This window comes from Trichosurus vulpecula, chromosome 5 (assembly GCF_011100635.1).
Source record: "Trichosurus vulpecula isolate mTriVul1 chromosome 5, mTriVul1.pri, whole genome shotgun sequence".
NCBI lineage: Eukaryota > Metazoa > Chordata > Mammalia > Diprotodontia > Phalangeridae > Trichosurus > Trichosurus vulpecula.
In genome coordinates, this window is record NC_050577.1 from 235,371,787 (window position 1) to 235,388,344 (window position 16,558).

Here is a 16,558-nt window from a genome sequence, read left to right on the forward strand (position 1 = left end):
ATGGGAGGAGGGGTGTAGGGAGGGTGTTGAGGAGGAGCTTAATGGGGCTGGAATGAGGTCAGACACCAGGAATCAAGAGAATGGGATTAAGGGTGGGAAGCAGCTGAAGGCTACCTGGAGATAATGTAGGGCTAGGCTAGTTTAAGGGTAACAGATTGGAGGAATAGACACTTTGATAGGATCAGGGGTGGAAACTAGCCAGACAATGGAGGGCTAGGCTAGTTTAAGAGTAACCTAGCCTAGAGATTTGGGCCTAGCAATAATGAAAGGCTTATGGCCTGAGGCAAATGCCTCATCTAGTGGGAAGATTCAAGGGGAGTTCAAGGGGGCTCCTGCAGTCTAAACCCTCATCAGTCTCAGACACTTACTAGCTGTGTGATTCTGGGCAGGTCACTTACCCTCTGTTTGTCTCAGTTTCCTCATCTGTAAAATGGGAAGGAAATGGCAAACCACTCCAGTATCTTTGGGGAGAAAACCCCAGATGAGATCATGAAGGATCAAACATGACTGAAAATGACTGAACAGCAGCAACAACAAGAATTTAGGATTGTCTTACTTCTGAAATATAGCTTCAAACAGTTGATGGCATGTTTTCCTTGGGGGTTGGTGGTTAGTCCTTTTGATTTTGCTGGCTCTGTGGATTCTATTGCTCTAGGGAACTCCCAGTGAAAGAAACTCCTTCTTTAGTCAGCAAGTGCTACGGCATTTAACATTTTGAGAGTTCCTTGGGGGGTATTGAGATGTGAAGTGATTTGCCACAAATCATCACACAGCCTCTACGTGTCACATGTGATGTTTAAACCCAAATCTTTACTGATTTGTAACCTATCCACTACAATACTCGGCTTCTCTAAACAACAAATAAATGCAAAAATTCATAAGGCTCAACCAATAAAACTAAGAACATTTTATAAAGGTGATTAAAAGAGTATTAGAATCTATTCTTTGTAATACTAGAATCCTTAAGTGCTCAGTAAGATACATTTAGAAGTGGCCTAAAAGAGATGCATCTGTTCTTATGAACATATTGTGCTCAATGAATGTACATATTTCAGAGTTATAGATGTTGTCTCTTTCTGGTCAATGGTAATTAATTAGATTTTTTTCTGCTTTTTAAGGAAGTGATTTAAGCTCTAAAGAAATGACTCCAATCTTCTTTTTCTCATCATAACATTGTATCAGTGGGTACAGATTATTTAGAAATTCATCTGTTTTATTTATAATGTTCACTACATGTGCAATAATATATTTAAATATAAAAAATTAAAGCAACATTAATTTTGAAAGGCCCCAGTTAATTCTGATGGTAGTTAAAAAATCAAACCTCCCCAGGAAAAAATATCCTTTCAATAAATTAATATCATACATCCTTGTACTTAAGATTTATTTTATTTTCTGTTCCCTAAAATTCATTTTTCAAATCCCTACACCACCATATTTCAAACTGTGCCATGATACCTATCTGGAGATTCATTTATTCTGTAACTTACATAAATGGGTCTCCAAGCTCACTTTGCTTTCTTTTCTAATAATAATTAATGCCCTTTCCACCAGGAAAAACAAAAAGGAGAGGGGTAGTAAGGCTGCAAAACATCATCAGGATTTAAATTCATCAGAATTTGCTAATCAGAAAGTATTTTGCAAGCCATAAAGTAATATGTAAATGGGAGTTATTATTTTATTATCATCCGTGGAAAATTCCTGCCATTGTCCAGAATGATGTCCGTTCAGCTTACTTAAAGAATCAAATGAGATCTAAAATTAATTTCCATTTCTCAAAGAGGAAATTGGCAATGCTTGTATCAGAAAGCTATCATAATCTAATATGAGTGCCTACCAAATGCCTTTATCACAAAATTCTCATTCCAGGGGCAATCAAACATGTTGGCAAAGCATGCTAACTTGTAATGACTGATTTTTCTCCCATCATAGATAATGAAAAACCGTACCATTTCAAGACCATATCTATCTAACAGATGGCTTCTTGATACAATATAGTACTCAGAAATTAAAATAGTTCTTCACAAGTCATCATTTAAAACATTGAGAAATTCTGTTGTTATGACTTTCTTAATTTTAACTTCAAATACTTTCCTGTGCTTGAATGATTTGCACAGTCTTCTTACGCTGCTTCTAACTTAGGCAGCATTAGTGAAACTCTCCCATCTGGGACAGCTTGAAATATTTTCTGTTCAACATTAGGAAACTGCTATCGACATTTTTTTTTTTTGCTGGTGAGCAGATTTGTCCATTTCATATGATCCTCTCATCTGTTGTTTCTGCCTCTAGCAAAATGTCCTGCTTTCCTCCTTTCTAAAATTATAATTGTTATGTTCATGTACAATTGAAAGACACCAAAAAGAGTTGCGTCCCTAGTCAGTTTCTATCTGTTCTGGCATATTTTTCATTAAAAACTATTGATCCTATCATCCCAACAAAATTCAAAAGAATTCTTAATTAGCATTCCCTCTCCACACCTTCATGTTAGCTATATTGGTTTTCTGGAGAAGGTCAAATCAGTGACTTTTTAATAAGGTATGATGTGTATCTATATCATTCATAAAATGATTGCTTTAATAAAGTTGAAGATACTTTAAGAAAACCACAGTATTCAGATGTGATACCCTGTTAAAATAATTAATTTATTTTGTATCTTGAGCCCATAAAATGACCCTTAAAGTCTACATGACTTCCCACTTCGCTTTTTTATGGAGTTAATATAAAATAAAAAGTTAAGAATTCTATGACAATCTCTCTAAATCCCAAGTTAGGAAAAATTAATAAAATTTAAGCAGAAGTTTGGCTCTCTGTCCTAATTTTCATTAATGTTGAATCAAAATTCAGGTTATCAGAAATATTTGAGTAAAAAGGTCAGTGAAACATATTAATATGTGTGCCAGTAGATAGGCCCTGGGAGTGGAAGTTTGGAAACGAGCAGACTTTTTTTGGATCTTCTCTCAGTCTTTAAAGAATTCAGCTCAGGTCTTCTACTCCAGTGTATCTGAATGACCAATGGCCATCCTCATTCTGTTCCTTTTCTGCCACTGCTTAGCCCTACATTCTTTTTTCTCCTTTTTGCTAGTTACCCTTTTCCGGCCAATTCTTTCTAGCTTATCTCCTTCCTTTCTTATCCTAGACCCTAAAGATCTCACCTTGATTCTGAACTAGCTCCTCAAGACCTGACCAAATCCTTCATCCAATCAGAACAGACTTTGTTACACCTAACTTAAATATCTTTGGTTCAAGGATGTGTCTGGAACATGACTTGTTTACACTAAGTGAGCAATAAAGATGAATGTTTACTATATAAGCCTATCAGAGTTTAGTAGTTGAAATGTTTATCACCTCATAAATGTCTTGACATTTACTTTAAACAAGATGAGACAATAGACCCCACCCTTACACTCTTTCCCCAATTTTTTTTTTGGAGCTAATAAGTTTGTCAAGTGTCTGAGGCTGGATTTGAACCCAGGTCCTCCTGACTCCAGGGCTGGTGCTCTACTCACTGTGCCACTGAGCTGCCCCAGCTTTCCCCAATTTTAATATTTGTTTTCCTCAGAAAATCTACTTCAGTGCATTTGGCAACGTCTGTAGTTCCAAATCCCGGATGGTTCCTCAGAATCTTAGGAAGTCCTAAATATTCTTCGTTTTATTATTTATTTTGAACATCATTTTTTAATTTGAAGTCCAAATTCTCCCCCTTCTTTCTGCCTCTCCCTCATTGATTGAGAAGGCAAGCAATATGTTAGCAATTATATATGTGAAATCATGAAAAATATATTTCCATATTAACCATGTTGCCAAAGAAAAAGGCAAGAAACATAAAGAAAGGAAAAAAGTATACTTCAGTCTGCGTGCAGAGTTCATCAGATCTCTCTCTGGAGGTGGATAGCATTTTTCGTCATGGTATTTGGAATTGTCTTGGATCGTTGTATCAATTAAAGAAAGTAAGTTGCAGTTGATCGTGATTTCAATATTGTTCTTACTGTGTATAATGCTCTCCTAGTTCTGCTCACTTCACTTTGCATGAGTTCATGTAAGTCTTTCCAAAGTTTTTTTCCTGAAACCATCCCTGCTTATCATTTCTTATAGCACAATGATATTCCCTCACAATCTTATACCACAACTTGTTTAGCTATTCCTCAATTTATGAGCATCCCCTGCATTTCCAATTCTTTACCACCACCACAAAAAAAAGCTGCTATAGATATTTTTGTACATATAGGTTCTTTTCCATTTTGGGGGGGCTACAGACCTAGTAGTGGTATTGCTGGATGGATAATATGTACAGTATTATTGCCCTTTGGGCAGAGTTCCAAATTGTTCTCCAGAATGGTTGGATCAGTTCACAGATCCACCAACAGCGTATCAGTGTATCTGTCAAGTTAGCCAATTTGATAGGTGTGAGGTGATACCTCAAAGTTGTTTTGATTTGCATTTCTCTAACCATAATGACTTTGAGCATTTTTTATGTGATTATTAATAGCTTTGATTTCTTCTTCGGAAAATTGCCTGTTCATATACAATGCCTATTTGGATGCAGTACCTGCTGAATTCTCTCACAACAAGAACATCCAAATAGCAGCCCTGAGTGAAACAAGGCTGGCAAATGAAGGCCAGCTTACCAAAGTCAGAGCTGGATACATGTTTTTCTGGAGTGGCTGCAGTGATGGGGAGCACCATGAAGTTTGTGTGCATTTTGCAATCAAAACTAATCTACTCAGTAAGTTTGTGTGCCTACGAAAAGGAATAAACAACAAACTCATGATAATGCAATTACAGCTTGCCAGAAAGTACCCTGTTGTTGTCATGCATGTATGCTCCCACCAAGATGAAACCTGATAAGGTAAAAGAAAAATTAAACTCCTAGAGACCTTTATCATCAATGTGCCAAAAAAAAAAAAAAAGCTTATAATTCTGGGTGACTTTAACACCAGAGTAGGCACAGACTATCAAACATGGCAGGGAGTCCTTGGGAGGAATGGAATCAGAAACAGCAACAGCAGAGGTCACTTACTACTGAAGACTTGTGTCTCTTATGATCTTCTCATCACTGACACTGTCTTCTGTTTACCTAAATACAATTAAACTTTGTGGATGCACCCTTGCATTTAAGAGACTGTGTCATTGTAAGGAGAAGAGATAAGATGTGAAAGTGACAAAGGTTGTGTGTGATGCTGAGTGCTGGACTGGTCATAGACTTATCCTTTTTAAGCTAAACATTTGCCTTCGACAAAAGCAGCAGCCCCAAGGCAAGACAGTTATCAAAAACTTGATGTCAACAGATTAGAGCACTTCTCCAAGCAGAAACATTTTCTTGCTAATTTGGAGGGAAAATTGAGCCAACACGCACTTGGCAACAGTAGAGGAGAAAAGGAGTGGGCAGCTTTCAGAGATTTGGTGTACAGCACCACATTTATTCATCTGGGCCAGAACATTTGCAAACATTAAGACTGGTTTGACGAAAATGGTGTGGAAATTCAGAAGCTGATAAATGAAAAATGAGAACTCCATAGTGTTTACCAGCAGGATAGTTCATCTGTCTCTAAGAAGGCAGTGTTTAACTCTATCAAAAGTAAAGTTCAAAGGAAACTTAAAGAGATGCAAGAGTCTTGGTTCAGTAAGAAAGCTGATGAAATTCACTTTTATGCTGATAGTAACCATCCAAATCGTTGTCATGGTGCTCTGAAGGCTATTTATGGACCAAATACCTATGTTGCATCTCAAGTACTCAATGCTGATGGAGCCACATTGATTGGTAATAAAGACATAAACTTGGAGAGATGGGCTAAACATTTCCATAGTGTTCTAAATAGACCATTATCAAATAATGCTGAAGCCATTAACCATTTGCCTCAGGTTGAAGTCAATCCCTCTCTAGCAGAACTTCTGACAGAAGAAGAGGTTTTGAATGTCATTAGACTACTCTCATGTGGCAAAGCACCTGCTGCAGATTCTATTCCTGCTTTATAAGGTAAGGTGTCCACTGCTAATGCAAAAGCAGGCAGAAATTTTCCGGGTTATTTGGCAAGAAGAGGTTATCTTTCAGAAGTTCAAGGATGTCTCCATTGTCCATCTCTATCAAGGAAAGGGAAATAGGTTGTCCTGTGACAATCATGGGGATGGGGGAAGGGTCTCTCTCTTAGTCATTGCTGACAAGAGTCTTGCAAGAGTCCTCCTTATTAGGCTGATTGATTCTTCACTTGGAGGATCATCTATCCCAGAGCCAGTGTGACTTCCTAAAGGGACAAGAAATAGTTGATATGGTGTTTGCTGCCCGACAACTCCAGGAGAAATACCAGGAGCAAAATAGAGATCTGTACACAATGTTCATTGATCTAACGAAGACCTCTGACACTGTCTGTGATGAGGGCATGTGGAAAATTATGGCAAAATTTGGTCTCCCAGAGAAGTTCGTCAATATTGTATGTCACTTTCATGAAGGCATGCTTATCCGTGTTCTGGATAATGTACTGAGCTCTCATGCTTTCCCAGTCACTAGTGGAGTGAAGCAAGGCTGTATGCTTGTTCCCCTGCTATTCATCATGATGTTTTCTACAATGTTGTCAGATGCCTTCAACAAGGACAAAAATGGCACAAATATCACACTGATGCTAAATTATTTAACTCGAAAGGGCTAAAAACAAAGATTAAAGTGGAGGGAGAGTTGGTGCTTGACTTTCTGTTCAAAGACGATTGTGCATTCAGTGTAGCCTCTGAGGCTGAGATGCAATGAAGTATGGCTCAATTCTCTGATCCTTGTGATAATTCTGGCTTAACAATTAACACCAAGAGAAAAAGAGGTTCTCCCCTAGCCAGCCCAACACCATCCATATGTGGAACCATCAGTTATAGCAAATGGAGAAATTTTGAATGCTACGGTTCATTTTCCTTGGCACTATACTTGCCAGGATGTACACACAGATGATGAAATTGATGCATAAATTATCAGAGATAGCTCAGTGTAAAATCAGCATAAAAGGTAAACTTCCCCACATCACATTATTCTACATGGTTTCAGAAAAGTAAACTTCACAAGAGCAAGCCAAGGTGGCAGAGTAAAAGCACGGATTGCTTGAGCTCTCCCCAAATCCCTCCAAATACCTATAAAAAATGACTAAACAAATTCTAGAGCTACAGAACCCACAGAATGACAGAGTGAAACAAATCTCCAGCCCAAGACAACCTGGAACACTGATAGGAAGGGTCTATCACACCAGGCTTGGAGCAGGGCTCAGTCCAGTGTGGGCCGTACCAGCACAGACTGGCTGTTGCAGGCCTCAGGGCACTGAATCACTGGCAGGTCTGGTGGATTCCAGACTTCTCAACCCAGAAACACCAAAGACAAAGAAGATAGTCAGTGGGGAAACTCCATCAGACCTGGGTGAGAGAAGAGTGCAGTCTGGCCCTAGACCTGGGGCAGCAGAGGTGACAGTGGCAGTGGTGCTGCAGCAGCGGTTCCTTCTGGCACACCAGGCCCACAGACAGTGGGGGATCAAGTGGCTGATCAGAGGGGGATTGAAGGGATCTCTTTGCTGGTGCTGAGGTGGGATTCTCTTGCTTTGCCCTGCTTAGATCTGGGTTGCAATCCCAGGTGGAGGTCCTGGGGTGAGGAGCAACACTGATGTGGCAGAACTTGTGGTAGCTGTGGAAAGGAAATCCTCCTCACAGTTCTAAGGCAGAAAAGAGTGCTTTTAGTCACTCACAGAACAGAGCACAGGCCAGGAGAGGAGTAAACACTTCTCCTTTAATCATACAACCTTAGAAGAACTGAAAATTTACAGGTGCCTAGAAGTATTTCTGACAATAGCAGCACAAAATCCTTGAAATCTGGGACAGAGCACTCTTTACTCTAGAAGCAGAGTCCTACCTTGACAAAGAGCCAAAAATCAAGTAGTTGGCTGGGGAAAAGAGCAAACAGTGTAAAAAATCAAACTATAGAATTTTACTTTGGTGACAAAGAAGATCAAAACATACAACCAGAAGAAGACAATAAAGTCAAAATCCTACCTCCAAAGCTTCCAAAAAAAATATAAATTGGTCTCAGGCCATGGAAGAGCTCAAAAAGGAGTTTAAAAATCAAGTAAGAGAAGTAGAGGTAAAATTGGAAAAAGAAATGAGAGGGATGCAGGAAAATCATGAAAAACAAGTCAGCAGTTTGCTAAAGGAGACCCCCCAAAATACTGAAGAAAATAGCACCTTAAAAATAGATTAACCCAAAAGGCAAAAGAGGTTCAAAAACCCAGTGAGGACAAGAATGCCTTAAAAAGCAGAATTAGTCAAATGGCAAAGGAAGTCCAAAACTCACTGAAGAAAATAATTCCTTAAAAATTAGAATGGAGCAAAGGGAAGCTAATGACTTTATGAAAAATCAAAAAATTATAAAGCAGGATTAAAGGAATGAAAAAATAGAAGATAATATGAAATATCTCATTGGATAAACCACTCACCTGGAAAATAGATCCAGGAGAGATAATTTTAAAATTATTGGACTACCTGAAAGCCATGATCAAAAAAGAGCCTAGACATCATCTTTAAAGAAAATATCAAGGAAAAACGCCCTGATATTCTAGAACCAGAGGGTAAAATAGAAATTGAAAGAATCTACCAATTGGTTTTGGATTCTTGTAAAAGATCCCAAAAGGAAAACTCCTAGGAATGTTGTAGCCAAATTCCAGAGTTCTCAGGTCAAGGAGAAAATATTGCAAGCAGTCAGAGAGAAACAACTCAAGTATTGTGGAAATACAGTCAGGATAACACAATATCTAGTAGCTTTTACATTAAGGGATCAAAGGACTTGAAATATGATATTCCAGAGGTCAAAGGAGCTAGAATTAAAACCAAGAATCACCTACCCAGCAAAACTAGTATAATATTTCAGGGGAAAAAATAGACATTCAATGAAATAGAGGACTTTCAAGCATTCTTGATGCTGAGCAGAAAAGTTTGACTTTCAAATATGAGAATCAAGAGAAGCATCAAGAAAAGTTTGACTTTCAAATATAAGAATCAAGAGAAGCATGAAAAGGTGAACAGTAAAGACAAATTATAAAGGACTTATTAAAGTGGAACTGTTTACATTCCTACATAGAAAGATGATATTTGTAACTCATGAGACCTTTCTCAGTATTAGAGTAGCTGAAGGGAATACATATACATATTTAGATGTACATGTAGATATATAGTTACAGGTGTACATGTGTATGTATATATAGACAGAGGGCACAGAATAAGTTGAATATGAAGGGATGATATCTAAAAAATAAGAGATGAGAAAGGAATATATTGGGAGAAGGAGAAAGGGAGTGATAGAATAGGGTAAATTATCTCACATAAAAGAGGCAAGAAAAAGTTGTTTCAATGGAGGGGAAGATGGGGGTGATGAAAGGGAATAAGTCAACCTTACTTTCATCAGATTTGGCTTAACGAGGGAATAACATACACACACAATTTGGTATCTTACCCTACCGGAAAGTAGAGGGGAAGGGGATGGGGGGGGGGATAATAGAAGGGAGGGCAGTTTGGGGGAGGGGGTAGTCAGAAGCAAACACTTTTGAAAAGGGACAGGGTCAAAGGAGAGAAGAATAAATGGGGATAGGATGGAGGGAAATATAGTTAGTCTTTCACAATATGACTATTATGAAAATGTTTTGCATAACTGCACACGTATAATCTATATTGAATTGCTTGCCCTTTCAATGAGTGTGGGAGGGGAGGGAAGAGAGGAGAGAATCTGGAACTCAAAGTTTTAAAAATAAATGTTAAAAATAATTTTTACATGCAAATGAGAAATAAAATGTACCTGCAATGGAATGTAGAAATCTATCTTGCCCTACAAGATAGTAAGGGAGAAGGGGATAAGAGGGCTGGGGTGGTGTGATAGAAGAGAGGGCAGATGGGGGGAAGGGGTAATCAGAATGCATGCTATCTTGGTGTGGGGGGAATAGAGAGATGGGGAGAAAATTTGGAACTCAAAGTCTAGTGGAAATGAATGTTGAAAACTAAAAATAAATTAATTTAATAAAAACATAAACTTCACAAATACAAGGTCATGGATTTCAGGCTCCATTGCAGTTCATCTAAAAATGTGTTAGCTGCATTTACTTATGAGTCAGTCACCAACATGCCATGGCAATAGAAAAACTTGTGCTTTATCAAAAGTAACCGAAGCAAGTGAAGTGATCCTTCTTTTGTCTCCTTGGTTAAACTATAGTCCAAAGTACTCTGTTCAGTTCTCATTGTCACATTTGGGGAAGAATAATGATTATCTAGAATATCTAGAGGAGCTCAACCAAGAGGAAGTTCCCTGAAACCATGTCAAATAAGGATCTGGTGAAAGGATTTGTGATGTTTTTCCTGGAGAGGAGAAAACATTTTTGAAATGAGGAGACAGATAGAAAGAACATGTAGCCATCTTCCAGTGTTTAAATTGCTCTTTTGCCACAAAACTATTAGTCTTGTTCTGCTTAGCCGTAGAAGGAAAAACTAGGAGAAATGGGTAGATGTTGCTAAAAAGCAAATTTTGAACATATAGGAAAATTTCCAAACAATTAGAGCTGTTTAGAAGTGAAATGGGTTGCCTTCAGAGTCCTCCAGAGGCTTCTCAAGCCTCTCCAATCAACTCTGTCCCCAACCCTCTCAGCTAAAAATCTCACCTTGTAGTGGCTTATCTAGGGTCTCACCAGTAAAGGTATAAGATATATCAGGCATCACTTGAATCCAAGTCCTCAGACTCTGAAGTCTTTCCTCTACAACACACTGATGAAGGCTATGGAATCATTATAGATGTTTCTTTAAGTACATCACAGTCACATCAAAATCTTTATAGAAATGACCTGTGTTATGTCAGCATAACTACCTTGACGCAGAGTCTAATGACATATGAACTTTCATTGTTATGTCGAGCAGGAGTTTTATACCAAAAAATATTATGTTAATAATGTTGTGACTTTTTTAGGGGGAGGAGGGTAGTTGGGTTAGCATTCACGAAAGAACATTATTGTTCAAAGGGCATCACATCATCTTGGTTCCCATGGTTTCACTGAATTCAAGTCTTAGAAACATGGGGAAATGTGGACCTTTCTCCCTTCTTCCTCCTCCTTCCTTTGCTCCTTCACACTTTATACATGGATACATATGTGCATATATAATACATAATGTAAATCATGAACTAGATAGAGAGCTGGACTTAAGAGTCAGGAAGACTTGAGTTCAATATCTGATACATACTGGTTTTGTCACAACAAATCATTATCGACATGTATATATATATGTATATATATACATATGTATGGGTGTATATATACATATACTTACATAGATATATTTTTGTATGGTTTACATAGTATTTTTGTGTTTATATCATGTGTGTGTATAGTATATTATATGTATACATATATATATGTATGCACAAATTGTATTGATCATACTTTGAAAGCCAAGTAGGTTTGGATTTTTTTTGGTTTGTTTGGGTTTTTCTTTTTTGTGAAAGAGAGATCAACACAGAAAGACACCGACAAGAGAGATAGACATAGAGCATGAAGGCACAAGTAGATGGCCCTGAGTGGCAACAGAGATAATTGTTGACAGAAATGTAGCACTACTACCATGCAGATTGCTTTATCTTTCTCTCTCCTCTTCCATCTTCTTTTCTTCTTCTCCCTCTTTCTTTCACTTTGTTCTCTCTAGTCTTTTTCTCCCTTGAACATGTCCCTACCCTCCCAGTGATAGCCACAAATATTGTTTGACCTTTTTATGGTGCTACATGACATTTAAATTTCTTTAGATGAATCGCTTTCTTAACTCTGTAACTCGCTTAGAATCATGAAGTCTTATATTGACAACTATCACTTTGTATTGTTGAAGCAAAAATGAGTTTTGAAAGGGTCTGTTTTGGAAAGGACTTAATAGGGAGAAGGGATTATCAGGTTTAATTTTATCTTAAATGCAGGAATCAGATTGGGAAGCAAGTCTTTAAAGAAGCTAAGGAAAAATAATGCTAGAAGAAGAAGGAAATATAAATCATCTGAAAGTAAAAATTGACTGTACTTTAGCCTTGAAGCTACTCAAATTTATTGAAAAAAAATGCTGCTGCTGCTGCTGTTACTACTACGAATAATAATGATACCTTTTATATAGTACTTTAAGGTTTACAAATTGTTATGAAAACATTTTCTCATTTTATCCTCACAGCAGTCCTGGGAAATAGTTACTGTTATCATCTCCATTTTACAGATGAAGAAACAAAGGCTTTGAAGAAACATAGACTTTGAGACTTTTTCAGGTTTCCTGGTTCTTTAGTGATTAAAGCACAATTTAATCTGAAGTCTTCCAGACTCCTGATCCAGGGCTCTATCCACTGAGCCAACTAACTGCGTTTATAATATATAAAAATCTTCTCAAAATTCTCCACATTACTAAAAAGCACAAAGCATTTTGCAAAAACTAGCTGTTTTATTTACATGGTTGGAGACCTTGTAATCATCTCCCTAGAATTGTTAGTGCTACCCTCTCCAAATTGTTTATTCTGTTTTTATTAACCTTTGTACATGTTGTCCCTCTCCTCTCCAGAAGAATGTAAGGTTCTAGAGGATGGGAAATGTTTTGTTTTCATCCTTGTATCCTCAGTGCATAGTGAGGTCAGTGCCTGGCACTTAATAGGCATTTCATTAATACTCATTGCAATTTATCGTATAGTCTTTCAAGCTGCAGACATCACTGACGTAAATTCAAATGTACCTTTCAGGTTAATTCAGGAAGAGAAAGAGTCCACAGAACTACGTGCTGAAGAAATCGAGAACAGAGTGGCCAGTGTCAGCCTAGAAGGTTTGAATCTAGCTAGAGTCCATCCAGGTACTTCGATCACTGCCTCAGTAACAGCTTCATCACTAGCAAGTTCATCTCCTCCTAGTGGCCACTCCACGCCTAAGCTTACTCCCCGAAGCCCAGCCAGGGAGATGGATCGAATGGGAATCATGACTCTGGTAAGAGAATGAGTCTGGTCCATGTTAACCTCAAGTTTACTTGGGAAACGAATACTACAAGAAAAAAAAATCAATGGCTTATAAATCTCAAGAATATTTTGTAGCTGATGACACTGGAACAGAGCTCCTTATGCCCAGTGAATTTCCTTCCTAGTAATAACTTAAACATTCTTCACTTCCATTAAGTCCACCCTCCTGGAAATAACATGGGGGTGATGACATGCTTTTTTTTTAGTATTTACTTTTAAAATTCCATCATTTCATCCTTGTGCCTCTGTCAATGATGATCATAACTCTTCCATGCCTTTATGATTTGCTGTGCCTAAAAAAAAAAACAAAAAGTCATCATGGGTTCTACAACTAAAAAGCAAGGTATGGACTTTGCAACTAGATAAATTTAGGCTTGAGGTGAGGATCCTTACCAATTAGAGAGGTCTAAAAATTGGATGAGCTACCTTGGAAAATAATGGCTGGGTTGCTCCTAACTTAAGGTCTTTAAGTAATTATTTTATGACTACCTGTCAAATATGTTCTTGGGGGGAGTTCTCTTTCAATCATAGGTTATACTAATACTGCAAAAGTGTCTTCCAGTTCTGAAATTCATTTTATGTTTCTGTATGATTCAGTAATGCATCATTAGAAGATTGGCCACCAGGTTTTTGGTATTTTTCAGCAAAGAACACATGAAGCTTCTGTAACATCATCAGTTAAAAGGAGAAAATCTGCACCAATGAAATTCTTAAAGTACAGAAGTCAGTTTCCTTCTAATTTAGTTCAAACCCTGGGTTTCCAAATTAGAAGACACCTCCACCCACAAAATAAAATTACAATGATGAAGTATGGAACATTACCAAGACAAACAAAAAATGAAGTGGAAGATGCTTTCATCCAACTATGTTTCCATTGCCAGATAAATTTGTCCAAGATTTGAGGATAACTTGATAAAACTATATCACATTATAATGAATCTGAGAAACACTGAATACAATTACAAAGGAGTGACATCTTTACATTCCATTTATTGATTTATTTTTGGCTGTTAAAATACCCTCCATGAAAAATGTCAGCGCTTTAGTTCATCAGTGCTCAAAAGGGAGTCATTTTGGGATTCAGTATTAATTGAAATGCAAATTAGTGCAATGGTCTTTATCATTTCAGACTGTAACAGAAGGGGTGTCAGAAGAAATTAAGGATCTTAGGAAAGGCAAGTAAAGCTGAGAAGGAATCAAGGAGACCTTGAGCCTCTTGTACTGACATGGCTTTTCTAAAATTTTCATGGCAAAGTCAAACTAGATTGATACACTAAAATCTACCTTAAAAGAAAATGTTAAAGGACAGAAACAAAATCAGAAGACATTCCTCATCTTGGATTTCTTGCCAAAGGAGGGAGAATAAAGACCAAGATTTGTAGCTCCTATCCAAATGGGCCTTGTCCTGGGCAAAAGGCTATCCTCTGTACCCATGGACTGCTTTACACGAGTACAAATGGCAGGATATTATGGGAAGGATGAAAGTTAATATTCATGTTGAGTTATGAAGAGTACTCCTAATTTTGCACCATTTTTGTCTCTCATCTCACATTACACTGCACTTCTCCTGTGTTTTCGCCCTTTTAAAAAAAAACTACTATTCTGTTTTACTATTTTTGTCTCCCTTCTGTTTAACTATTTGTCTCTCTCTTCCACTGCCAACCTAAACTGTCTTCATTATTTTCTTCAAGTCGGTTCCTCCTCAAGCCTCCTCTCCTTCCTCAGATTGCATCTGTCATGTGCATGATTCAGATCACTTTGGGGTGGGAGGAGGAAGGGAAGCAACTTTATGATTTTTTTTCCTTGCAGACTAACACATTTTAAGCATATCCATTGTTCATGATCTTGTTCGTCCTCCACTCCCAAAGAGGACCAAAGACATCAGCAGGGTGATGTCTTGATTTGCAAGTGAATTTGGGTTTAAGTGAAGCAGGGCTGTGCAAAGTCATCAGCCTCACTCACTCTCTCCTCCAGATCTTAGCATTGAAATTATGTTTTTTTTTTAAAAATTAACATTTAGACAGCATCTGTGTAATTTTTAACATAGTGATACGTGAGTGTTCAATAATGTTTTCAACCAGCTGCCCCTAATTAATAAACTGCTACTTGACTAGGCTCTGCTCCTAGATATAGCTACTGCCTTCAAGCTCATGAATTTCTTTCGGCATTGTGTTACCAATATGAAATCAATACCAATCATGAAATCAATCTGAAGCTATATCTAGGGGAAATATTGGCATTTCACAGAAAGACCCAGGGACTTTAATAAGTTTTCTTAAGCAGTGCATGCTTGGCAAATGTGATTTGATTGTATATTGGTAACACAGTGCTGAAAGAAATTCATGAACTTGAAGGCAATAGCTATAAGACTGAAATGTCCCTGAGGTAGACAACTTGACAAAGTAGAAACAGCCCTTCTTTTTAAAATAATATTTTATTGTTTTTTTATTATTATATCACCTTAATTTCCTCTGCATCCTTCCCCCTCAGAGAGTTATACTGTATAACAAAGAATGTCTTAAAGGGGAAAAAAAGAGGAAATTAAAGAAAAAATAGAATAAAAAGGCAATCAATAAAATGAATCAATCTGTTAAAAAATCTGAAAAATCTAGGCAGTGTTCCATACCCATGGCCCTCTGAATTCTCCATGGGAATTGTGGCAGTTGTCATCTCACATCTTATATTTGGGGTCATCTTTTTTCTTTATAATTCAAATGAATTATAAATTGTTTATTCTGTTTTTATTAACAGAATATAAGGGATGCACACATTCTTATTAACATAAGAATGATTGTCATTCTTTCAATTTATATTGTTATGGTCAATCTGTATGTTGTTTTATTGGATCTCTTTCTTCAGTTCTCCTCAGGTGATATTTTTAAATACTTCTATGTATTCATCATAGTTATCTCTTACAGCAAAGTAGCAAATTCAATTGTATTCCTCTATTACAATTTGTTTAATCACTCCCTAACTGACCAGCATGTGTTTTGTTTCCAGTTCTTTGCTATCACAAAAAGTACACACACATGCAGGAACTCTTAACCTGGTGTCCCTGAATTTTATAAATATGTATATATATATATATATACATATGCATACATATGTATAAATTAACTTTAAAAATCAATTGATTTCCTTTGAAATCATATGTATTTATTCTGTGCCTATAAAAACATTCTTCTGCAAAGGGATCCATAGATTTCATCAGATTACCAAAGGGTCCATGACACACATACAAAAAAGTTAACTCTTAGGATAGGGGGACAGCCTTAAAGTCTGGAGACCTGCCTCTGCCACTTACCATAACTTGTCAGTGTCTCAGACAAGAAACAGAGGCATGTAGGGTAGTTCCCCACAATGAAATCATAGGAGCAGAGCAAAACAGCAGCAGCAGCCACAAAAGTAACTAGAACTAAGAAATCAGATTTAAAAGTACAGTAACTAAAATTGTCAAACTTTATTGTTCAATAAATGCTGTTAACAAAGATTTGGTGGGGTTTTTTGACGCACTAAATGTTTAATTTAAAAATTAGCTATACAAAT

General features: G+C 37.2%; 1 protein-coding gene across 1 annotated transcript in view; it reads left to right on the top strand.

Moving 5' to 3' along the window:
- The window catches only part of PPFIA2 (PTPRF interacting protein alpha 2), a 420,320-nt gene that overhangs the window by 315,311 nt on the left and 88,451 nt on the right, over window positions 1-16,558 (top strand). The window contains 1 exon segment of the mRNA XM_036759390.1: window positions 12,746-12,983. Coding sequence (XP_036615285.1) covers window positions 12,746-12,983 — 238 coding nt within the window.